Genomic DNA, 26,910 nt, shown 5'->3' with positions numbered 1-26,910 from the left:
TTTAACTAATCTTCACAATGCAATCAAAATTCACATGACACAACCTTTTATGCCATATCCAACTCTCATCAATCTGTGTAATCAAACATGTCTTCTCACCGGAGTTCAAATGAAATATATTACCTTTTGTCTATGTACCGGTTGCAATCTCCAATCTAGATTTGTTAATGATTTTGCATTTTCCATCCTTGAACTGTAATTGAAATCCCTTGCCTACCAATTGTCCTACACTCAAAGGATTATGCCTAAAACCTTCAACATAATAAACATTGTCAGTATTGTTCTTACCATCCAATGATATAGTTCATTTTCCTTTGATCATACATGCCTTGTCATCTCCAAATCTAACTAGACCACCATCAAATTCTTGCAAAGACATAAACTTCCCTTTATCTCCAGTCATATGATGTGAACAACCACTGTCAATTACCCATTCATCCTTGTCTTCAATTTTAGGAGCAAGTGCCTTCTCTTTAGGTACATTCTCTTCCAGTGCCGGATCATCTTCCTTGATAGCCAGGAACACCCATTCCTTCCCATTACCGGATCCATTAGCAGAGTCTTCTGCCGGTTCATCATCTAATTCAGTAATGCCTTCTGTTGGGTCTCAAATCAACAGATTGGATGGGTTCTAAGGGAATGCCAACTCCTATGATCAAACCCTCCAATTGACTTGGCCAACATATAGAGTGAACCTATTTGGTTTCTAACTCTCTCACTTTAGGTTCTGCAGGACCTAGGCGGGTATACCTACTCACTAGTTGTTCCTTCAACTAATGCCTTTTATAGCAGATTTAGTGTCTTAATCTGATATCTCCTAGTCTCAGAATGGCATAAGTTCCTAGAATGGAGATATAGCAGATGAGTTCAAGATTGTTGTTGTAGAAGCTATTTGATCTATGTTTCCTAATTACTTCTGTTTGCTTTAAAATAACAAATGGTGAAATATAATGATGAGTGTAATCTGTATTTGACCAGTGCCTTCTTTGTTGTTTGGGCTACAGAGTCATTGTACTTTCATTAGGACTTATGGTGCGAGCCTGTGAGACAGTTTTTTAATCCACCCTTTTATAGACCTGTCGGTTATTATTTCTTTTGAGATCAATTTGAATGCTTATATCATATGTTGATTGAATGAATTTAACCCTACCTTTAAGGGACCAATCAATGAAGTACTGCGAGGAACAATTACAATTCGCAAGCAAAACTTTTGTTTCAACCTTATAACGTGAAGCACAAATTTGATTTCAAGAATATGAATAACCTTATCACTTTAGATAATATCACAGACGATTGCCAAAACAAAGCGAAATAATCCACAACACATACGCAAAGAAAAACAATAGTTCATAGCATGTATTCCATCGAAGTTTGTAAAACTTACAGGCTATCATACATCGCCATCTTCTTATTGTGTATTTTTCCGTCCTCCCATATTACAAAAACCATTCTCATATATATATGGGAACGAAAGCTATTCATGAAAAGACACGTCTTTTCGAAATGCTAATCATTAGTTTAAACGTTTCTAACAAACTTAAGCAAAAAGAGATTAAGAATTCCTAAATGATGAATATAATCATCATCTTTAAAGGTTTTGATTTTAGCACTCTGTTTCTTCAATTCTTCTCCTTGCGACAGATATTTGAATATCATCTGGTTGACGGTAGGGGCCATGTCTTTACTTCGATCCATTTCTGACAAAGCCCAATCTTTGACGCTGATAAGCTCATTCCGCAAGTCCTCCAGGGATATTACATCTCCTTCTTTATAGACCGAGGGCATTCCAATAGGTCTCCCATCATCCAATTCCTCAAGATATCTCCTTAGCGCATCTTCGAGTTTAACATGATTCTCCATGTACGCTATCCCTTTAGTCTTCTCCTCTGGCGTCATTGTATCGACACTATTCAGTACTTCATGTAGTCGTGCTTTTAATCTCTCATGCTCTGTTAATGCCTTTATAGTTCCATTATATACCTTCCAATATGGTTCGACATGCGAAAGCATGGTGTTAAACAGATGTCCGATGATATCATTGACTAGTTTATCCATCTTTTGTTGGATACTATTTGCATGTTTGGTGGCTTTATCTGCTTGATACTTCTAGTACAGAGCATCGGAAACATCATCCAAGCTATGTCCTGTGGGGTATGAGGTGTATTCACTTATGGGAGTCCCTGTCTCAAGTTGCAATATTTTTGCTTGCAACTTTTGATTCTCCTCTTTGGATTTTTCATACAACCCCTTATATGTGACATTTTCTCTGACCAAAAATTCTGTCTGGTCCAGGTTTAATCTGGCAACATCCAAGTTTAATTTAGCAGTGACCCTAGGGTCCGTCTTTCCAACCTGATGAACCATGAGGTGTCCAAAGGTTTCTTCAATATCCACAATGATAGGCCTCTTCCCCTTTGGATATAATGCCCATTGTAGGAGAGCCTTCTTGTCAGGATCATATCCAGAGCCTAGGAATAATTTGTCTATCTCCTGGGGCAACACCTGTTGATTCAAATCTTGCTTTTTCAGGAACCCGTCAAACAGAAGTGATGAGTTTATATCCCAACCAGAAAAGATGATTACACCGGCCTCTTTTAGTAATCTTCTCCCTTTCTCAGGGGTCATATCTTTCATGAGGATATCAATTTCATCCTGCAATTTCTTCATCTGTTCTTCTTCTGGTCTTCCAGCCATGCTTCGTTTAACATGTGCCCCTTTGTACTGGTACAAAAATGAAAGGAATTCCCTTGAAGAAGCGAATCCATCATCAGCAACAAAATCTTCATGTTCAGTCATTCTTATATCGACTACATCCTTAATGTTAATCTCACCAGTGTCCACATTCATCTCTACTTCAAAACCAGGAGGATAATCTTCCCTAGGGGAATCAACAGGGATACTACTAGCAGTTGATTTTGGTGACATGTGAGCCAATGGTTGACTATCCTTCTTAGTGTTGATAAAATGAAGGAATTGCGGGGGCACTCTATGCATGATCTCTTCTTCATGTTGAAGTAGCCTTTTAGCTACTTCCAGAGGATCTTGGAGGTTCCCAAGTAAATCTCCATCTATCATCCCCCTTGCCCTTTTCCATTTGTAGGCCTCCCAAGTCAATTCACTCTTTTCTCTCAAAACCCTGGCCTCCTCTCTTTCAAGATTTTTAATCAGGTCATCTGGCATTTTGGCCACATGTATTCTAGCTTTGAGTTTTTGTGACGCTCTGGCAGCTCTTATATACCCTTCAGGATCGAAGTTCTCTCTAGGTTCACCCAGAGTCATGCCATAGTAGTCTAACTTATTCTGTAGTAAATGATAGCTTTTTGAACTTTTAACAACAAAGTCAGAAAAAACCAATAAACCTGGAACGATGGACTACTTACCGAAATCTGTAAGGTGTTTGGCACTGACAATAGATAATTGTCTTACAATCTCCAGGCTAGCCACCCTGTTTGGTACTGTAATTGGAAGCATGTGTGGTCTTCCTTCATACCCAAATACCCTGATTTTTGTGTGATTATCGTGGCAATACCAATCACCCCAATTGTGATCAATTTGTGACTTCGGAGAGAAGTCCCTTGGCCTGAGGAATCTCTTAATTTCAGGGGACAGAGTATAATCTCTGTGTTGCCCAAAGGCCGCACTAAGAGGTTTCACAAAATATTCCTGAAAGTGCCAGTACTGGTTGTTCATGAACCTCTGGTCCCATGCAGAAACCCACAACTGAACTGGCTTCTTCAAACCATTCTTATCATAAGCTCTAATGCAGAAATCATCTGACCAGAAGTTGATCTCTTGTCCACAATAAAGAATAATATGCATTAATAAGGAGTACAATGAAAAATGTATGTTCACGAGATCCCCTTTTAACTTCTCCAACCCATGATTTAAGGCATCTGCAACATAAGTGGCATAATCAAATGACCTAGGGTCTTTTGATTGTAAATCAGCACACAAAACCATAACCCCAATATCCATGAGTGGATGAGCCTCTAGGCCTAATACTTGGGCTGCAGCATAATATGTATACTTAAAATATGGATGGAAGTGGTTGACATCAAACGGCACCTTGTCATCTTTGTTGAACGAAACAAATGCCCCACCCACTTTCGGCCGGTGAATAGGTAGTCTCCAAGTCCTGTAGATGTTTTCCAAGCTAAAGAATTCTTGTGATAGTTTCTGCATATCGATTCTCTCCTCCACTTCCCAGTCTAAATCAAATACCATATCAATAGTTTGTTTGTTAATCACCACTAAGGGATTCCCTCTGTAATCGCATATGGTTTTGGTTCTCGGATTATAACAATCTACCAGAGCTTTCATTAATTCAACATCTACGAACACGTTTGGGACTACCAATTTCCCTAAGTTCTTCTTCCATAGATTACTTATGGGCTCAGGAGCATCCCTTCTTTGTAGCTAAATAGGAATAATTCATGTCCTCTGATTTCAGTCCAAATGTCTCCCAGATTTTCAAATCTATCCTCCAATCCTTCTTCTTCGCTTTTGATCTTTTTAGACCTTACACTAGATGTGGGACATTGGTCTAGCAAATCCTGAGTCAGAGCTCTCCCTTCCTTCTTTTGTCTTTTGGGCTTCTCTTCCGGGTTTAGTTCTTTTCCTTTCCTACTCCTTTTAGAAGAAGAAGAAGAAGGTTCCATGATTTCAGCAAATACGAGAGACAATACTTACTTGGAGAAATGCCCAGCTCTTCTGATTGTCGTTCACAAATTTCCGCAAGTTCTTCGCAATTTTCAGTCTCTTGGCATCAATCTGGCTCCTCTGAAAATTTGATCGGTTCAGCTGTAATCGTATGGGCAACTTGTGCATAGTTAATGTCTCTGCGTCTACAACGGCTACTCAAGTGTTTAAATTTAATTGCAGATGTGACATTCTTCACTTGGGCCTTTAATTCTTTCGCGGGAAGTACAGTTCGACCAGAATGATCGTAATTCAAGTTTTCGATGAAACCCTTGTCTTCGGTCGAGCGTTTTGATCTTTCATCGAAAGCCCATTCTCCTCGATATTACCTTTTCGATGAGTAGCCCATGTCGAGAAGCCATTTTCAAGACTCACCGAAATCGTCTTTTCATCAACAAACTTTCTTTCGATAAGTCACTTGCAAGTTTCATCGAAATCGTATTTCAATGAGTTCTGTTCTTCAGAGAAAGTTCATGCAAATTCATCGAAAGTCCTTTTCCTTCGATATCCTATTTTATCGATAAAACACCTCTGTTCTTGTTCGACATTATGTTATCGATGAGATTTGCATGTCGATGAATGCTTTATGAGTTTCTTCGGTAGTTATATTTCTTCGAAATCACTTTTTGCCTACTGCCTTTTGTTTTCACTTTTCGATGAAACTTGGAGTATCGATGAGCAGTTTCCTTGATTTACCGAAAGTGATATTCCACCGAAGACCTTTTGCATAGTGCTTTACACGTCATGCTCTATTTCGATGAAAGCACTCTTTCGATGAAACTCCTTTTGAAATGCTCGATACAATTTCTTGGCCGAAAATCTTTTAGTCTTTCATGCTTATGGAAATATTTTTTTTTTATATTTCAAATATAGTGTTCAACACCTTCCTCATTTGCTATGTAGCATGATTTGTCTCTATTTTTCTTGTATTTTAACTTGTTTTGATATCCATGGTTAGGCTTAAATGATCTTCTAACTCTTTCTTCAAATCTTGAATTCTTTTCAGGACATCTAGATGCAAAATGACCAATCTTATTACATGCAAAATATTTGAAAGGTGATTTTCCTTCATACTTACTTCCTACCGGTCCTTTAGGTACTCTTCTAGCAAATAGTGCTTCAAGTTGCTCAAACTCATCATCTTCTCTCTTCATATCTTCCAATTCCTTTGCATATAAAGCTTTCCAGTCTTTCTTACCGGTTGTAGATGTAGATGCATGAAAAGCAGGTTCACAGCTCTAGAAGGTCCAAATTCCTCAAGCTCAAAAGCAGATAGTTTCCCAACCAAAGTATCTTTGTTGACAGATGTATTAGCCATTGTTATCAACTCATTAATAACAGTAGCCTTTATTTTGTAAGCCGGTGGTAGGGCTTTCAGGACTTTAGAAACAATTTCATCTTTGCTCAGAGTTCTGCCACAACATTGAATTCCCATAACAATCTCATTTACCCTTTCCATGAATGCAATAATCCTTTCATCTTCTTCCATCTTCAGGTTTTCATATCTCACCCGGTAACCATCAAGTTTAGCAATCTTCACTATAGGGTCACCTTCATTAAGAGTCTCCAACTTATCCCATATAGCCTTTCCAAATGATTTGTCGGTTAATCTCATTATTTGTTGATCAGAAAGTGCACACAAGAGGGCTTCTCTTGCTCTACAATCATTCTCAAGCTCCTTGTCTAGGTTTGCTGGAGGAGAATTGCCAGATTTTAGATTATAGGGTGTGACACCATTCTATGTGATTTGCCAAATATCCTTGCCAAGACATCTCAGATGAGTCTCCATTTGAATCTTCCATACTGTGTAATTTGTTCCATCAAGCCTCAGAATATCCCTTCAAAAGATAGCTCCAAAAGAACTGGATGAATTTGAACTCTTAGTCGCCATAGGATCTTCCTCAAGCAGTTAAGCTTTCTGTAGAGAGGACCAAAGATCTGATACCAATTGTTAGACAGTTCAAATAACCGGAAGACAACTGAGAGGGGGGGGTGAATCAATTGTCACAGATTACAAGAACCATCAGCAATTTAAACTTTAATATTGGAACCCAAAACATTAATACCAGAATAGAAGTTAAACCAATTAAGCATAAACAATAATCACAGAATAAAAGTCATCCACATAACACCAAGATTTGTACATGGAAAACCCGGTAAAGGGAAAAACCATAGTGGGAAGCCTACCCGTAGTCAGATAATACTTCTGCAGTAAGTATGTGAATTACAATGAAGGGGCCTGCACTTGTAGGAAGACCAACAACCTAGAGCACACTTCTCATCATAGAAGGAGCCTCACTGACTACATATAAATCCAGACTACAATCCAGAGAAGTGTTGAATTACAAAAGATAGCATCTCCTATGCTTGAGTACAATTCCAGTTAAGCTCAATACCGAAGGACTAAATCCTCTTACAAAAACCCAATTCGATCTCCAATGATCAACCAACTCCTCTGTCTGAATAATATTACATTATTCACACATTACATTCCTTGACCATGACCTCTAACAATAACCATGATGATCTACAATGAGATCTTACATCTATTTATACAAACCCTCGACCATAAATAATCAGGTCGGCCACCAGACAATAAACCAATTACATAATTACAAACCATGTCGGCCTTAGACCAAACAAATAATATCAACACACAAGACATCCCAGAAATACATCAATAGGTCCTATCCAAACGTTACATTAAAGCCGGTCCATAACCTAGATCAACTGAGACCTAGTATAGGTCCACATGCCACAACAATGATCTCCATCCGCCAAGTCTCGAACATGATCACCAACAACATCCTGAAACTCCATCAGAAGCTGCACCAACACCACTTATGCAATTCATCAAAGATCTCCACCAAAAGCTCTACCGGTGAAACCCTCGCCGGAACCAGAAACCAATCTTCTAAGCAAGCAGAATAGCATCCAATCACCAACTTAAAACCAACTGACCAAATATGAGTATAAGTATCATGAACAAGCTGATTCCATCACCAGATTATACCAGAGCCTACCAGATCATGCCAGATCCAAGTTAACCCAAAACCACTCAACCTACCGGGACCAGAAGGGTGCCGGTAAAGCATCCAAACAACTAGTGTTGGCATCAATGACAAAACATCAATGCAACACATAATCAATTTCACCAAATGGCCAAACCGTGGGTGGCTAATTCTATGGCTCTAGTAAGGGAAATAGCCACTCAAAAAATAAATTAGTGATCATGGATAACTACTCTTTTCAACTATTTTGGCTACTTTCTAATACATATTTATTGTATTTAAAAATAAATAAAATTTTAGTCACTGGTATAATCAAGAAACATATCATCAGCCTTGCCTATTGTTGTCAATCAATTCAACTACAACCCTTTCTTGGTTCCTTTTTTATGTTGTTTTAAGGTTTAATAATTTTCTTTGATGCGAGACTAATATGTTGAACATGTTCTTTTTTTTAAAGTTAATATAATATGGGAAGGGGCTCTATTCCTTGTTAATTGTTTTTAAGTATTTGTCTTTTTTATTGCATTTAAAAAAATAATATTTTTAAGGATTATGCAAATGATTGTAATTAATTTATATTATTTTTATGAATTGAAAACTTGAACATATGTTGATTATTATACATATATGATGTGAGGAGTTTTTTAGTTGCAAAGCAATTTAAAGATGCATATTTTTAGGTGTATTTAATATGAGAGAAAAATAAAACATTTTTCTAGAAGTTTATAGGAAGTTTAAAAAAAAAAAAATTTCAACCACAAAAAGAAAAAGATAGATAAAGTAAATAAACATGCCCATCCGTAACAATTTAGAGAGAGTGTCATCTTGACATTAAAGAGCTAGTCACAAAAAACACTTCCCACCTACAAAAGTACAATGAACAATGAACCTTTTAGTTTACAAACAAACTACCATCTTCAACAATTCTTCATTTCAAAGTAGCATCAATTGGAAAATAATATGTACGCCAACCTCCATTTGGTTTTCTAACAACGAGCCCATTGTATTTCCAAATAACACAAGTACTATTAACAACTTGTTTTTAATGTGTACTAGCAAATCCTTACATATTCTTGTATTCACACATTATGTCATCTTGACACTAAAAAGATTACTTACACAATCAAATCGAGACACATAATGTCATCTTGACACTAAAAAGATTACTTACAAAAAAAGGCAATATAAAAATGTTCTTTACCTACAAAAATCAAATTAATATACTAGAAATATTAATTTTTTTAATAAAAAACAAACTACTTTATCCAACAATTCATTTTTCGAAAATTGATACTTTTATTTCTCACAAATTTCATAATAATAATAATTATTCCATTATAATTCCAACATTTTTCAAAATTAAAAAAAACCACCTTTGGAAAAATAATTTGTTATGGATAATAGCTGGAATCTAGTGGGCAAGATTCGAACTTACCTAGAAGATTTAAATGGAATGTCACAGAGAATCTAGCAAGACAAGATTCACGCAAAACGCATGACCAAGGCAATGGAATAAAAACATATTTTTCTTTTTTTAATTTATTTTAGTTTATTTTTTTAATAAGAATGGTCACAAGAATTGTTTAAAAGTATATGGTTGAAAATTAATAATGGACTTTGGTGGGTCCAGCATTAAGTGATATTTATACCAAGAAAATTAATAGCTTGAGGCAATGATTACTTCTAATTTATGTAGTTAAGTTATTGTGGAAAACATGAATGTGTATAATATTATTATTTTAAATAAAATCTTTTTATATAAGTTGATTACAATATTATTATTTTAAATAAAATCTTTTTATATAAGTTGATTGCCATTGGTCACTTAGTATCTATTTTCATAGAATTGGTGATGTGGTTTATTGTGATTTGAATATGCATAGATAATAGAAGTTAATTTTATTGATTTGTCTTTTATTGTGGATGATGTTATTAAGAGAATATAGTCTATTGGAATCTTTAACAATTTGAAAATCTTTTGATTTGTCTACATATTTGCCTTCGAGTGTCTCCAGCGACATTTGAGTTAAGCATGCGAGGTGCTAACCTCTTTGTTAAATTTTTGTTTACCTTTAGTTGTTTCTATATGATATTAGAGATTTTCACCATCTTAAGAGAGATGTTAGAGTGGAGCAATCACATTTGAGTTTCATGAGGATTTAAAGAGTGGGAGAGCTCTCCAACGTATCTTAATTTTCCAAATGAATTTGATAATCCCTTGTTTGCAAGGTATTGAAACTATAGTATGCAAGTCTGAGAGGGCAAACAAAGAAAATTTCTAAGATCACCTATGCATATAAAGAACTATGATATCATACCAAATTCTATTGAAGTGAAAACATATTGGTAAAAATTACTGTTAATTTTAGATTTCTAAAAGGGTTGAATTACTACCATTGGGAAAAAAAAATCTTTTATAAATGATTATGAGAATGAAAAATAGATACAATAAACTTTTTGAATCAGTCTTAAGACTAAATACTATCTTAATTTTTTTTTATAGAATTGTTATCCCTTGATCTCCCCCCCTCTCTTCAAACTCTTGATAATACCATCTTATTGGTTACATCAATAAAGATTTTTACATTTGAAGTTGAGAAGCAAATAGTGAAAGCCATAATCAAATCTATTATGTATCTTGTATAGTAATGTTTGATGATTATATTTGAAGTTGAGAAAAAGTGTTAGATTCCTAATCACATGCCATATACTATTGTGTAAAGAGAGACCTAATCACACGTCATATATTATTGTGTAGACAGAGACGAGTAAACTAATAGTTTTTTAAATTAAATTTTAAATGAGATGATAAATTTATATATAGTTTTGAAAATGTGATGAATATGTAGCTTATAACATATTAAATTTTACTTTCTCATCTTCAACATTTAATTAAATATTATAATTTAATGTATATAATTCTCACATTTCAATATATAATTATTCTAATCTCAACTCTTAATTTTTTAAAAAAATTATTCTATAAATTCTAAAACTTATTCTATTCAACCTCATATGCTATGTCTAGTTATAAAGTCTTCACACCTAAGATACTATTTAAAGTCCATCATATGAATAATCAATGTTCAAGATATATTTTGATATCATCGAAACCTAACCATACAATCTAAGTTACAAAGTCTACACAACTCAATCCAAGGTAAAAAAACACACACCTAAATGTTAAATATTATATTATTAAAAAAAATTAGGTATGCACATTTAATACTATAAGATATAATTAATATTTAATATTAAAATTTATTTTATTTAAAAAATATATATTAAAATTTTTAATGGTTGTTGATAATAGTAAATAAAATTTATAAGTATATAACTATTACATAAAATTTTGTACGATTTTTAGTTTTAGAAATGTAATATGGATTCTTATCTATTGATAATTAAAGTTTGGATGTATGACTCATCATTCAATTTGTCAGTGAACACATCTAATGAGAAATGTCTTTAAAATGAAGTTTTAATAAGTCAACCAAAACTTAATCATGAAATACTTAATAATTAAACAAACCAATGTCATTTGTTAGAAAAACATCATATATACAACTTAAATAATCTCAATATCTTTTAGTAACCATATATCTTGTTATCTTTATCCTTTATAACCAACATAAATGATTCAATAGTTGAACACAAAATACAAGTTGTAGCTATAAAAAATACCATATTTTTATTTAAAATACAACTTATATTCAACTTTCAATGATCATTTTTTTTTTGCCAATCTTTTACATTTCATGATAAAATACAAGCTATCTATTGTACTCACCTTTTGCATTAGTCAACAAGAGGCATCTAATATAAAGTACTTAAATGCATGTGCATTGTGATCCCAATAGTTGTACACATACAAATATTCTTTGTCCACATGAACCCCTTGTTTGGTAAATGACACATTTATGTTGGATAGTTATAATATTTTCTATAAAGCCAAAAAATATTTATTACTCTTGTTTGTGAATGTAATTACGATTTTTTGATATAATTGTACAAGCTTCTGGATCATTATCGTGTGTATTTTTGCTTCAACACTTTGGATCACACTTTATGATCCTTCATTAGGAAGAGGAAAAAAAGATTTAGAATGTAGATTTGAAGCCTTAAAAAGGATGAGGGTTAAAAGAAAAAGATCTTCATTCTAATCTTTTTTTCCTCTTTGATGAAGGATCACACTCTGAAATGTTGAAGCAAAAATACACATAGTTTTTAATATTAAAAGCAACAAGAACAAGGGCATTATCCCTTAACACAGCCCGAAGGCATTCAACAACACATTCACAACAAAAAGTTAATCAAAACAGAACCAGAAAGTCTAATTAGAGAAGCAAAAATACACATAGTTATGGCTGAGAAGCTTATACAATTAATTCATGAACTGTGAAAAAATCATACCATCTAGTTTTTGATATTTCATTCATATGTTCAATTTGTTCACGAGAGCCCATCTTGACCAACATTTAATCATTTGTTGATTTACATATGGAATAATTATTATAAATATGTTGCAAGAGTAGATCCCATAACCACAACTACTATATCAACAATATACCATTGCCCAACTCTTGGTCCCTCTCTTAGTAAGGATGATATCGTGTTCAATAATTATAACATTCATTAAGGTTCAAACTCTTTTAAATATGTAGGTTCAAATCCCCCCCAAAATATAATTGAGTCCAAATCAATTTATAATTGATTTTGACAACCTAATTCCTTCTATTCACAAGAATTTAGGTGACTTCTAATTAAAATATATACTTATGACTTAGACAACCTAATTCCTTTTACTCATAACAATTTAGATGACTTCTAATTAAAATATTATATTGTAATCCACTTAAGATAAAAATACTAATATTGCCAAAGGGTTGTAGTTCCATTGGTTGGGCACAATTGGCGAGGATAATCGTATGAGATATAGAAAGCTATCCACCAAGGTTCAAACGACCGAAGGCACATTGGGGCTGGGTTCGACCCCTGGGTGAATTTGACTAACCCTGCACATGGCTTAGGGGCTACTTAGCCGAAGAAGGCTTATAGTTTAGATGTAGAAAGCTTCTAGTTTAGATGTATGCTTATTCATTGTACTTCGTTATATAAAGAAGCCAAAGAAGGATTATAGTTTAGATGTAGAAAACTTACACTTTAGATGTATGCTTATTCATTGTTATCCTTTATATAAAGAAGTCAAAGAAGGCTTATAATTTAGATGTAGAAATCTTTAGTTCAAATGTATGCTTGTTCATTGTAATCTGTCTAATATTAATAAAATTCAATTATTCCCTAACTACTAAACTTTGACAAAACCCACATAAAAACTAGTATTAGTCAAACCCTATACATAAGAAGCATATAATTAACTTATTAATTAGACCAACTCCTTTTATTAAGTGAAAGAGACAAACTAGCATATATAAAATTAAAAATAATTGCAGAGTTCACTTGGAGTGTGGTATTGTCAACTTTTTCATAGTTATCATAGATGATTTTTTGTCCCACAAGTATCCTACTGGCCCTTGAACTTGGCATAAAACAAAAGAAAATGTCTTTTGCAGAGTATGCAAACTAAAACACTAGAAAATTAAAAACAAAATCAGGCCGTTCAGTTAGTGAAAAGTAAAAACACCAGAATACGAATAGATATCACAAACACCCCAATCTATTACCATGGAGATCTGAAGCAATTGGTTGGACTGCATTATTATCTTAAAGGGTAGTTATGCTGTATTTTAAGGCTTCTACAGCCTATGTTAGTAAAGGTTAACTTGCTTTAAATGTCAGGAAAATAGACATTATCATTACTCTAATGGGGGGACACTGCAGATTGAGGCAACAAGGCAAGTAAATCGTGCTGGGTATACAGAAATGGTCGAGAAGTTCGTGAGATCAGACAGTCCATTGAATTTCGTGATGAGTAATCTGACTCAGCTGGTGACCCCATCCGTGTGTGTTATCGAATTTAATAGTTTTTCCATGGTTTTAGGCCTTAAATTCTTTAGTTTTTCGAGATAAGGCCTAGGAAACACTTTGCTTTTGGGATCGAAATCAACAAGGTTAGGAAAACCCATTTGGATAAATTGATACCCATTTTACATAAATCTTTGAGCAATCCACATCTATTATTTGTTTTTCAAATTTGGAGGGCTCTTTCTCATATGAGGTCAGAAATTTTGGTGGACCGGTGCTGTCTAGTTTGTATAATGGAAAGGTATTGAGACCAGACTCTGCTAGCGATGGCAATTTGGTCCTGTATGGATTTTACTTAAGGACAAAGTCAGGCCCATTTGCAGTATCTGCTGTTTGAGAACATGGTCCCTCTACAAGGGACTTTTTTCTAGGGTTAGTACATCTAGTAACGGTCTATTTTGCTACACCTAGAAGGCTATTTGCATATGCGAATCTATTTTATGGCACGCGAAAGGGCGTTTTCATATGTCCAGATCGTTATCTCATCCTCTAAGATAATACATTCAACCTTGTGGGCCTGTTTGATTTTCAGGAAAGATTAGGTTTGTGTCAAAAAAATAAGTAAGGCAATTTGCAAATTTCCATCTTGCTAATTTCCCTCTTAAAAGATACCCTTGACAGGACATATGTATCCCTGTGTTGCTGTTTGATTTTCTGAAATTCGGGAGTGTTAAAAAGAAAGACCTAAATCGGGTAATTTGATTAAGCCAATCTGCTAATCTCTTTCTCAAAGATATGCCTTTAAAAGGATGTAATATCCTTATTTCCCTTTCTGATATTTTATGAAGGGCTGCGATTCTTTCAGAAAAAGACTTAAAACAGCCTGTTTATTTATGACCGTCTATGTTTTGAGCACCAAACAGGCCATTTCTCTACTGCATCTTCGCCTTCCATAGAGAGGTGCCTCCTTAATTAAGTATCCTGAAGAATGAAGCATTCAGCCATATGTCCCTGTTTGATTTTATGAAGGATGATGATTATGATTGGCTAAATGATCAGTAAAATTTTAGTTGAAAATATGTTCCTCGGTGTGTGGATCTGTGTTCCATAGGTCTTTCCTTTAGGCCTTGAATTCTATCATTTCATTAAAGTTTGAACTAAGAATCCCTAGACACTCTTGCCAAGGGTTGCCCATTGATCTAAATTTTGTTTTCTTTCTGGTGTGGATTTTTAAGTCTGGTTGGACTGCAGTGCATATATAGTATCATTAGGGGCTTTTAGATATCTTCATTCACCTTTGAATCAAGGCTCCCAAGACATAATTTGTGGAAGATTTTGGTTGCCTATCCAGGACTAGGGTTCTTCTTCATCTTTTAATTATAGTTCTTGAGTGGGTTCTTAAGTGTGGTTGGTCTGGAGTGCATATTCAGTATCATCAGGGCCCTTAGGATGGGGTCCTGTTTATCAACAGATGGAAGTAGTTTCAACGCTCTTCCTCGGTCTGCCTCCTCATCTTCGGCAAGGATGAGGTCGAGGAAGAACAAGAGGAAGACGACATCCCAGACAAATCAAGCAAAATTAGATGAGCATGTTAGCAAGATTCCTGGGAGGATGTTTTCAAATGGTTCCAGCAGTGTCGCTTGTATGTTCACGCAGCAAGGAAGAAAGGGAACCAACCAAGATGCCATGCTTGTCTGGGAGGTATGTAGTGTCTAGGACTCTGCTCTCTCTTTTCTGCCAGTAGAGATGGAAATGATCAATTAGCTGTTTTTCATGCGATACATGATATGGTGCATGCTTCATTATAAAGTTCAGGCTGACTTAGATTTATAAGGTTTAGTAGTTTGACTCATGACGAAGGCTGCAGTGATACAGCTGACTGATTTGCAAATCATGTGGATGATTGGAATGCTTTGTATATCTATCAAAATGATTCCAATATCTCATACTTTCTGCTTTAATCCAATCCACAATTGATGTCATCATTTGAAGCATGACTAACATAAAAAATGTTTGCTTGTGGATGAGACTGATCTCCAGCAACAAACCTACTGTTTTTTTCTTTAAATAATTAATATTACCTGGCAGTTGTTCATGTCAATTGTGAATAGGTATATGCCTTGATTGGATCAGTTTGTTTTGGATTTGCAAACAAACTTTCTACCAGGTAGCATCATTACTGGATATCTATTCAATCTATTATCCTAGTGACTTAAATGAGTGATTTATAAGTCCAGTAACTCGACACTAGCCAGCAGCCTGGTTGATATCATTGATATTTGATGAATTGGATACTGGATGGACATCTTTGATTATTTTGCAAATGTGTTGGGTGCTTCCTACTATTATTATCCAAACAATATGAATGTTATACAACAAACCTAACACAAGATTGCATTGAAAGGTAAATCAGATTATAGTGGTGTGGTGTTTAGAAAATTTTAAACTAGATCTACAAGAGTGTCGGTTTTTGCAAGTTTGATATCCAATTACATGTCTGTTAGCTTTGCTTACCAAATACATGCATGCATAATTATCTCACAAATCCTTGAGTCCTACTGACAAACACACAAGGCTGAATGACATGGCAACTATCCTGAAGAACAAGCTAATAAATTCAAATAATTGAACTCGTGACATCCATCGTCTTGATATGCAGGATTTTTGTTCTAGAAAGGACACAGTTTTCTGTGGAGTATTTGATGGGCACGGTCCATTTGGCCATCTAGTAGCAAAAAGGGTGAGGGACTCACTACCATCAAAGCTGTGGTCTCAATGGGAAACAGAAGGCAGAGATGATAGTAGCTTAAAAGAAGTTAACGTTACAGTGGGAAGCATAAATTCTGAGGACTCGACTATGGATGATGAATGGAGGGAGCTAGCAGATGCTGAAGAGAGGGAGAAAGGACCAGAGATTTTTTCAACTTTGAAAGAGTTGTTTTTGAAAGCATTTAAAGTAATGGATAAGGAGTTGAGGTTGCATCCTACAATTGATTGCTTTTGTAGTGGGACTACTGCTGTAACTTTGGTGAAACAGGTACATAAGAATAAAAATAATGTAGTACTTAAAACGAGACTAGCTGAGAAAGGTTTTTCTCCACGAGCTCTGATCTCTTATTATCAGCCTCAGAGACTAAGTAGAAAGTAGAATCTTGTTCCTCGGGTAGCTATTTTTCTAATAACTTGCATTATATGTTGGGATCAGGGACAAGACTTGGTTATTGGTAATGTTGGAGATTCGAGAGCAGTTTTGGGTACAAGAGATCAAGACAATTCTTTGGCCGCAGTGCAGTTGACGGTGGATTTGAAACCAAATCTCCCAAGTATGTTTCATGTTTGCCTCTCAAACGTAGAAGTAGTTTTTATATTCCATGCTTACTGTATTTATACTCTATATTGCAAAGTTGTCTACATTCTTTCCTTTCTCAGATTACTAGAAAGAAAAGCTTAAAACTAAAAACAAAAGGCTTATTTTGTTTTGTTTCTTCTCTCGACCTTTTCTGTATCTTTCTATACAAATACATATTCTGTTAAAACTACACAGTTACTTTCCGTTTTTTTCATATTGAAGCGTTTTTATCTTGAACTTTTTCTGTCTGGCAGAATGATTTAAAATTTTGCAGGCAAAGGTTGCAATGACTTATACTCAAATGTTTAGGCAAATCATGTAAATGTTCTGAGAAGGCGTAAAAGGCATGATACTTTCATATGATTAAACCTGTTCACTTTGTATACAATGCACCAAACGATACTATATTTGAGTTGACCCAATTTGACTAAGCACAGCAGTTTTAGAATTCCTTGTGCAATTTTTTATGGGCCATAATTCCTTTGTTAAATGTGATTTTGGCAACTCCATGCATTTGGAATCTTGGTCTATAAGTGCACTGTCCTTTTCTAATTGGGTTTTACAGTCCATGGGGTTGAGCTCAATTGGTTAAAAGGGTTCTCGTAGTGGAGACCCAGATTCAAATTTCTTAAGTTACATCTAATGTAAAATTCTAAGGGATCACTTTTGGTCTTCCATTGTTCACTTCTAGTGGTAATATCAAAGTAATTACCTAATTGTTAATCCTCATGAGGAGCTAATATATTACTTGCAAGAAGCTAAGTCTCTCAGGTTGTCTTGGATGCTCGTTTGAGGCATATTTATAAAACATTATCAAATATTAAAAAGGGGGGTTTAACATGTTTTCTTTTAGAGCTCAACAAATCCTTATAAACAGGATCCATTTGGGAGCTAATTTTTCAGTGCACTACCAGTGATTACGAAGATTCTTTTAGCTAGACATGGATTTTTCTTCTGTCCACCAAAACCTGATCCCGGTTTTCCATTTGATCAGGGGAAGCTGAAAGGATTCGACAATGCAAAGGGCGAGTTTTTGCATTGCATGATGAGCCTGAGGTGGCACGTGTTTGGCTGCCTAATAATGACTCCCCTGGGCTAGCTATGGCTAGAGCTTTTGGTGACTTCTGTCTTAAGGACTTCGGTCTCATTGCTGTACCAGATGTTTCTTACCATTGCCTCACTGAGAGAGATGAGTTTGTTGTACTGGCTACAGATGGGGTATGCTAAGATCCTCCTTGTAGGAAATTCGTTGATACTGATGCTTGAGTGTCTAAATATTGTAAAGAATGATATTTCAATCTTACTGTTTTGCAGATCTGGGACGTGCTCTCTAACAAAGAGGTTGTGGACATTGTGGCATCAGCACCCTCTCGAACGACTGCAGCCAAAGCTTTGGTGGATTATGCTGTCCGAGCATGGCATTGGAAATATCCAACCTCTAAGGTGGATGATTGTGCAGTGATCTGTCTCTTCCTAGATAATTCTTTGCCATCTGAATCAAAATCAACTACTGTACAGGGACAGGACACTGGTATTCAGCAAGTGCCAAAGGAGGTGATCTCGTTACAAGAAGTTTCGCAGGAAAGGTCAGAAAAGAAGGATGAATCTGTTGTAGATGGACAGGCAAATGGTCCTTCACTAGGGCGTTTAAACACATTGAGGACTGGAAATGAACTATGTGATGCATCTCAAAAGTTACAGAAAGAAGATAATTCCAGTGAACTAAATTGTCCAGATAGAAATCCATCCAAGAGAAGCCTTGCTGAGTGTATTTCTACAGCTGAGGATGAGGAATATTCTGCACTTGAAGGGGTTACAAGAGTAAATTCTCTGCTTAATCTTCCAAGGTTTTTAACAGGAGACAAAAAGGCTGGAGGACTGAGGAAGTGGTTTTGAGTCCACTTAGATCAGTACCATATTTTAGAGTTTCGCTGAGTGCCATTTGTCAGTTTTTTTACCATATTTTTACCTTTTTTTGGATGCAGAGGATCTGTTTCAAAAGAATGATATCTGACGGTGATTCTTGTAACTAATTCTGTTACTAAGTAGTTCACCATTTACTATAAGAAAGTCTGCTGAAAAAAATAATTGCATAGCCTTGTATATTTAGGTTCTAGGTTTCTTGCATTACTATTGAGGAGTAACAAGAAAGGGTGGGTGCTTCAATAAGCTATTTCACTGTATGGATTAGTGTTTTTCAGATGCAACTTAATCATGGAAGAGTGGACATTAGAAAATGTTATTTCAGTCCTGACCTTCGGATGCAGAAAATATTATATCACCTGCTGGACCCATATTTAAATTCTTACCAGATTCAAACACTTTCAGACAGGCTTTATGGAAAGGAATTTAAAGAGGTTCATTTGCAAGCCTTTTCTGGTTGAAAGTTTTTTTCAAGGCAATCCAGGCCATAATTTTGTGGCTGTCTTGTACTCTGTTGTGTGCGAAGTTCTGGAAGTTCTGGTCTCAGAGGTTGGTGGATACGAAGATTACGTCTTTCTATACCTTGCTGGAAGGATTTGTTGGTGATGGTTCCAGATCTGTTCTGTTCATATCCGAAGTTCTTCCATGGTACTTGTGGATTTGCTTTATAATGTCTTGTCATGAACTTTTTGAAATTGAACTTGAGAATAAAAGAAATGGCTTTATGTTTAGTTGCTTTATCTTCTGATTTTTGTGTATTTTTTGTGCCCCACATTTTGACAGAAGGATAACTGCAGCCTTCATATTATGCACTTTACTGGGATATGTTTTTGTGTCTTTTAATCAGAACTTGATCTGGGGTGCCTTCAACTGTCTTAAGAGTCAGAATCAAATGGATATTATTTTTTCAATAGCTAAGTAAGATGGATGCTGAAGATGCAGCATCTTTATGCATGAAGGAGGCTTGATAAGGAAGAATTGGATAATATAGCAGTCCATTCCCGTATTATGATGGTTGTACCCAACAATGATACAAGTGGCATTTTCAAATGTCCTTTAATTTCATTGCCAAATTAGACAACCCATTGGTGTAATAGAGCAAGCATTTCACAAACAGATTGCCATTTACACATTAAATTTTGCAAACAATAAACATGGAGCATACAGCTGTGAGAGGAAAGAGAGCTTGACGAAATGCCTCAACCAATGAATTTTAAAAAAAAATAGTAATTTCTAAGTTGGCTTTTGTATTGTGTTTATTATCCTTTCCCTCGGTGTCTAATAACTTCACTGAGATGTTTTTCATTCATTTCTTTTTTGCGTGCAATAGATCAGCTGATTTGCTAATCAATGCTGTTGTGGATCTATATCGTCTGACCTGTCTTGTGACCAGTTTTATGGATGTGTCAGATGGCCTTGGCGCTATATTAGAAATTGATTTGCCTCTGTAATGATGATTGTTTGAAGTTGTGTGTAGTGGGCCCTTTTGTTGTTGTCATAAATTATATGCAGGCATAGAAGTCAAAGAGTACCCATATTCATAAAAGTATCCTCCTCAAATATTTGCTCTAAAATCTTCCGTGAACACAATCTATGGCAAGTAGTATATTATCACTTGAAGGATTATAATCCATGTTTTGGCATAAGAGTGAGTTCAAATGATATAGCTACCATAAGAATGTCTATGGAAAATATAAAATCAAAACAAAACAAAAATCGACTGAACTTAGTAGCTTAAGAATGAGTTCTGATACTATAGCTACCATGTAGAAAGGATAAATGTTCACAATTGAGGTAATTGGAAAATTTTCAAAAGATTTTTAGTTGGGTGAAAAATCAAATTGTTATAAAAATTGATATTTTATTTTATTTTCTATTTTATTAAAACTATTTCCAGTTATTTTAAAAATTAAGTTTGGTGAAAGATGGCAGTGTTCTATTGATTTGTTTTGATTAGGTAAGCGGGAAAGGGCTTTAAGTCGATACATAAACCACCATCAAGATGAGAAGAAAGAATGTCATAGGAGGTGAGATTAAAAAACTGAACCAAAAAGACAGCTTTTGATTGGAGCTTAGAACCGGCAAGAAACAAGGGTCTTGACCCCAAACAACAAACTACTCTTTCTCAACATGAGAGAGAGGGAGAGAAGAGGATATGTGACCTTTCCTTCGTCTGCGAAAAACCATCCAAGCAATGCAATCATCCAAATTCCCACCAAGAGGGGAAGAGAGAGGAGGCCAACCCCTAGGAGGACAAACAATAGATGGGGGGATCAATAGGATGACAAGTGAAAGGTGGCTAATGCCCACCAAAGAAGATTGGATCAGAATGGATGCTGACAGAGAAGCCTAAGGAGAGCTCATAGGAGGAACCACCACAAGATCCAAGAGACAGGACAAGGTCACCCTTGTATCAAGCCCGCTAGGACCCTGAGAAGAGACATGATCTTTAGTAGTCAAATGATCATTAGAAGCATGCTGCCACCAAGTAGCAAGGCTCTTATGATGCCCCAAATCACTAGTAGCGAAGCAAAATCACTAGTAGCGAAGCAATGATGACAATGGAAAGGGATGCCTTAGTAATCCAATGGTTGAGTCCAGGGCCTATCCCCAACCATCAAAACCATGTTTGCATGGAGAAGTAAGGAGAGATCAACATCCAAAACACAAGTGAAGGTAGAATGACTTATGAAGGAAGTGGACTCAACAACCTTCAAAAATTGACTAATAGAGTTTCCAATGGCTTCGTAACAAGAATTCTCTCAAAATTGGAGGGGAATATTCAAAAGTTGCATTGACATTGGACTCATATTAAGTGTTTTGGTAAGGGGGTTGAAGGTACAAGTCCAAGGCTTAAGAGAGAATTATCTCCCCAAGCCCACAATTGCCCCAAGATCAAATTCTTTGTCCTCCAAAGAAGCAAAGGAAGCAATAAAGAAACATTTAGTGTACGGGGAAAGTTCAATCTTATTGTAGCGTTGTAAATTGTCACGAATCCAATTTACACCTTATGTTTGTGCTCCCACTTTAGCGTGTTCTACCATCATCCCCTCTCTAGGTTCGATTTGATCCTATTCTCCAGCTTTGAGGCCATGAACACCCATTGGTGGGTGCCATGGTGAGGTAACCCTCCCCCTAGCACATATCTTGGTCTTGTTTGCGAAGGCAACGCCCTAGTTTTGACCATGGCACCCAAAAACGCCATGGTCCCTCTCAATGGGGCCCAAATTTGAATTGGGGCAGGTGTTGTATCTCCCCAGTAGGAATTAGTCCCTGTGGCTATACATAATCGTTGGAGGTCGGCCTAATCGGTAAATTACCTAGGGAACCCTATATAAAGATATTTTATTAACCTATTTTCATCTAAGAAAGACGAGAACATCAATTAGAGCATTCATGCATCCGTGAAGTATTCATCATCAAGCATTTTCAGAGATTTTTAAGGTTGCATATTCATAGTTCAAGCATTGTGGAGCAAAATTACATCAATCTTATGCAAGCATGTGTGTGTGATTATGATTTTTCATGTTCATGTGTTTGTCATGCCATTACATTCAACATTTGTTATTACATTCAAAGGGCATTGCATCATCATCAACAATTGTAGATGTGAGGTATATCTATTCAACATTTATTTCAATATTTGCATTATTTCATTCAAGGTTAATTCTTAAACCAGGGTTGGACTTAGGCAAACCCCTATTCCCAACATTTTCCCCTTCTCCGTGCATGCAGGAATAGGTACATAGCGATTCTTGAGAGGATCGACAGAGTTCATAGTGACAAATAGGTTTAGCTTTCAATGACGAAAAATTTGGAGGACCATGGCAAATTGATACTACCTGGCCTTGAAAAATCAAGCTGAACTTTTGAGAGTAGATTCCAAACATCTTACTTTGCCCAGATCGAGGTCCGTGACTTCATGGGACATCTGTAGCTTACTATTTCTATCAGATCACTTCAAATATCACCCATTTTACCCTAATTATCAAACAATCAAATCAATTCAATCTTGCAAGGAGAAAGGCCCTACCTAAAGAGCCTCAAATCTGATTAGAATCTCAGTCTTTTGAGGCTATATCTATTAGATTCCCTCTCCTTCCAAATGTAATGTTTAATTAGGTAATTTAGTGGTTTTATTATAACCATATCCCTAATTCTCACCATTACATTCACCAACCTTGGGGAGCCACGAAGAACCCACAACACAATGGTGAAGATCCATAGAGAAGGCCAAAGATCGAAAAATCTATAGACCAAAGCCATACTAAAGTAGAAATCTTCATTCTCCACTACATCTCATCCACAAACCACCACTGTCAAGGAACTGGCATAAGGGAGTGGATGAGAAAACCTACATGGAAGAGGGGGAGTAGTGTTGTGATGTTTTCACACATGGCCCCATTGCAAATGGGGACCCCCACTTTTTGTTGGCTAGGGTAGGTGTTTTGGTTATTTAGTGTTCGCTTGGCAGTTTTGAGTCTTTGACCTTTGAATGAGGAGTTTAGTTGCTTTCCACGTAGTATATGGGTGAGTTGAGGAGTGAATATTGATAAAGTCCAAGATTGCTTGCATCAAATCAAGTTAGAGCCCATCCTAAGTGTTGAGTTGCTTGTAAAGCCATGCACCTCACAATACATAAGTGTTGCAAATCTTAGATTTTGATAAGAGTTAAGCTTGAGTTGAATATGTTCATGATCAAGTCATTAGGGTGAGTGAGTTGAATGACATTTGAAAATTTGTTGAGAGTGGAGAAGGTACGGATGATTTCAAAATGTAAGTGCTTGCAACCTTGCAATTCATTACACAAGTACTTGCAAATTTCAACAAGTATACATGAGCACTACAAAATCCCTATTTTATACATGAAGTGCTCAAAATCCCTAAATCTTGCATGAAGTGCTCAAAATCCCTATTTCTTACATGAAGTGCTCAAATTCCCTATTTTACAAATGAAGTGCTCAAAATCCCTATTTTATGCACGAAGTGCTCAAAATCCCTATTTTATGCATGAGGTGCTCAAAATCCCTAATTTATATATGAAGTGCTCAAAATCCCCAAATCCTACACAACAGGGCGAAAATTTTGAAATCCTACATGAGCATGTAAAAATCCTGAATATCATACATGAGGGTCGATGAAACTTGAAATTGTGCATAAAGGCATGAAATTTTCAAAAATGAATGGGTCAATGCTTATTTGTTCAAGTTGGAGCTACCTTATGGTGCAAGGTGTGTGAGGAGTGGTTGAGGCTGGAAATGTGGTCATGGCTGACTTTGAGAAAGGCTATAAACTCTTTAGAAACATTTAAATTAACTAAAATTTACAAAACCTTGCTAAGGTTGATCTAATCACTTCCTCAATGCATATAAATGCAATGTGATACTTATTCATTCTCGCCATTCAATTCCAATCCATTCAAACAAAGATAAGGAGCAGACCTACGAAAGAGGAGAAGAGCAAACTTCATCAACAATTGTGAAGGTGATTGTGAAGGTAGCTTACAACCACAAGACATAAGTCCAATTAAATATTTGTGAGCTCAAAGTGTTGATGATCAATGCCGACAAGGGAGCAGTTGGAAAAGGGTTAAAAATCAATTTCTATAGTTGAATATTAAACATTTTCAGATCTGAAATAAGAATTTCAAGGTGTAAAAGTGCTATTTCTAGAACTGAAGGGAAGTATTTGTGGAGCATTCTTGTGTGACTTAGTAATACTGTTGGAGAAGGGTTAAAAATCACTTTCTATAGTTGAATATTAAATATTTCCAGATCTGAAATAAGAATTTCAAGGTGTAAAAGTGCTATTTCTAGAACTAAAGGGAAGTATTTGTGGAGCATTCTTGTGTGACTTAGTAATATTGTTTTGATATCATGAATTAGTAGTGCAAGACTATAGCTTTCATTCATCATAAACCTTTTGCCTTGTATTTGCATATGATTACAATCTAAGGTATTTTGTCTTTCTTGTCGAAAATAATTACAAGGAATGATGGATGAAAGGAGATCAAGTCATGCAAAGATGGACTTAACAATACAAATGAAGGTGTTTCAACCACAACAACAAGGACATCTCAACATGCAAGGAGCTTATATCACAACATGAGGAAGGACTTCACCATGTGAAAAAAAAAAGCAAAGCAATGCACAAGGACTCAAATGATTCAAAAGAGGATTCAACTCAACATTACACCATGAAAGGCCCTTCAATGTCTAGATATTCAAGACATCATAATGATGATAAGGGAATTTTACAACAATCTTGAATTTCCTTTGGAAATCCAAGATCAAGGTCAAAGCGAAAGGTAGTAATCTCGATCAAGGATATCATTTGCAAGTTGGTGACAAGGAGAGATTGTGCAAATGGACGCTACACTTGCAACAACTACACATGAAGATCAAGAATTGGCATCATGAAGGCGAGAGAAGAAGAGGAAGATGAATAGCAAGGAATGCATCTCTTGAGCAGATAGTTTCAGAAGAGTTAATAAAAGTTAGAAGATGATGCAATTTGGGAATATGACTTCACATTCATCAGATGATTGGATAATGTTGAGTATCAAGCGATATTGTTTGTGATGATGTAGCAAGTCTACATGGCATGCAAGTAGTTGAGGTGGTGACAACTCACCATCCTCTAATCAAGAAGTCAAAGTCAACATGTCCAGATTCGTTGAACCTAGTCAAAGAAGGAAATAACTCATTTCCTATTGGTCCTAGAAGGACGTGTAATCAAACAAATATAATTTTCTCATTGGTCAAGAAGGATTTAGTTATAAATAACCCTAATTAGCGTTTTATTGTTAAATCTTGGCCATTGATTTCAAAACACTCCTAGCCCTTGAATTGTAATTGGGGTAATCTAGATTTTGTGTGTTATTTCAACATGTTGCATGGTTTCTACTTCTATAAGTTTAGTTGAAGTTCACTGATCTTAATGGAGCAATGTGATGATATATGATAAGTTCCTTGGTTCATACTTTTTGTGGTTTGTTGATTGTAAGCTATAGTGTAAAGTTAGTCTAAATCTTGTTAGTGTGGTTAAGTTCAATAGTGGATATTTGTTCAAGTTGCACCCACATTGGGTATTTATATAAAGTTTTGCAATAGTGAAAATCATTCACTACCTTATGAGATCGCATAAGTTCTTTGTAGTTGTTATCATGACGAAGCAAAGTTTGGTTTAAGGAATTTGTCTATCTAAGCATCATCCATTATTATCCTTGTCCTTAGGTGGTAGATTAACATAGATTTTCTAAACCCTCTCCCTTTTGATATTATGGTGTTTGAGAGAAGTTAGTTTGCAAGTTCTAGCTACGATTCATAAGCGTAATTCCCTTTGTGATACTAACATATCACATCATATACACCAAGTCTATCCATGTGCAAATTCAAGACTTGACTAAAGAAACCTTGGGGTTACCTTACTTGATCATATAATTTAGCATATAAGGTTTTCTTGTTCATACTTAGTATTTTGTTATGTATTTTAAGTTCATAAGAAAGACATCAACAAGTAGTAGACTCAACAACTTGGGCAAAACTTTGAGTGACTCTATTAGTAGCCATAGGAACATAAGCTCCCCTAGCCCCAACACTAGAGGAGACAACTCCACCAGAGCTAACCACCAAAGGAGGGCCAACTTGATCTAGAACACCAAAGGTCAATCCCAAGGAAGGGGACAAAGGAGCCTCCATCTTGAGCATAGCAAATGAACCCAACTATTGAGCAAATGATAAGAGACAACCCTTCTGGATGAGAGGATCTATAGGAGACTCTAGGGACATGATAGAGGCCTCAGATCCCATCCCTAAGCCACAACTAGGAACTGCAAATGCACACAAACCAAGAGCAACAAAGGCCCTAGTGCCCAACACCAAGCTAGAACCAATGGTCATAGGCACACATGAACCAGGAGCAGGAGTCGTGGAGACAACAAAGCTCGATGGGAGAGATATTTTAAAATTTCTTAAAACATATATGTTACTTTTAGGTGTTTCA

General features: G+C 35.8%; 1 protein-coding gene across 4 annotated transcripts; it reads left to right on the top strand.

The window, feature by feature from the left end:
• Nucleotides 1-13,310: 13,310 nt before the first annotated feature.
• On the top strand, nucleotides 13,311-20,257 carry LOC131050498 (probable protein phosphatase 2C 66). Of its 4 annotated transcripts, none has more exons than XR_009106964.2 (6): nucleotides 13,311-15,335; nucleotides 16,294-16,671; nucleotides 16,840-16,957; nucleotides 17,978-18,201; nucleotides 18,298-19,554; nucleotides 19,754-20,257. XR_009106964.2 is itself a non-coding variant. In XM_057984688.2 (5 exons), the coding sequence occupies exons 1-5, from the start codon at nucleotides 15,084-15,086 to the stop codon at nucleotides 18,877-18,879; spliced, it is 1,554 nt and encodes a 517-aa protein (XP_057840671.1). In that variant the 5' UTR covers nucleotides 13,311-15,083; the 3' UTR covers nucleotides 18,880-19,637. The 4 variants fall into 4 exon arrangements, 2 of the variants coding, with proteins under 2 accessions (XP_057840671.1, XP_057840672.1); XR_009106963.2 differs by having other exon boundaries at nucleotides 19,690-20,257; XM_057984688.2 differs by lacking the exon at nucleotides 19,754-20,257 and having other exon boundaries at nucleotides 18,298-19,637.
• Nucleotides 20,258-26,910: the final 6,653 nt, after the last annotated feature.

This window comes from Cryptomeria japonica, chromosome 1 (assembly GCF_030272615.1).
Source record: "Cryptomeria japonica chromosome 1, Sugi_1.0, whole genome shotgun sequence".
NCBI classification, from domain to species: Eukaryota; Viridiplantae; Streptophyta; class Pinopsida; order Cupressales; family Cupressaceae; genus Cryptomeria; species Cryptomeria japonica.
The sequence above is the reverse complement of the archived record's forward strand: the minus strand, read 5'-3'. Positions and strand labels throughout refer to the sequence as shown.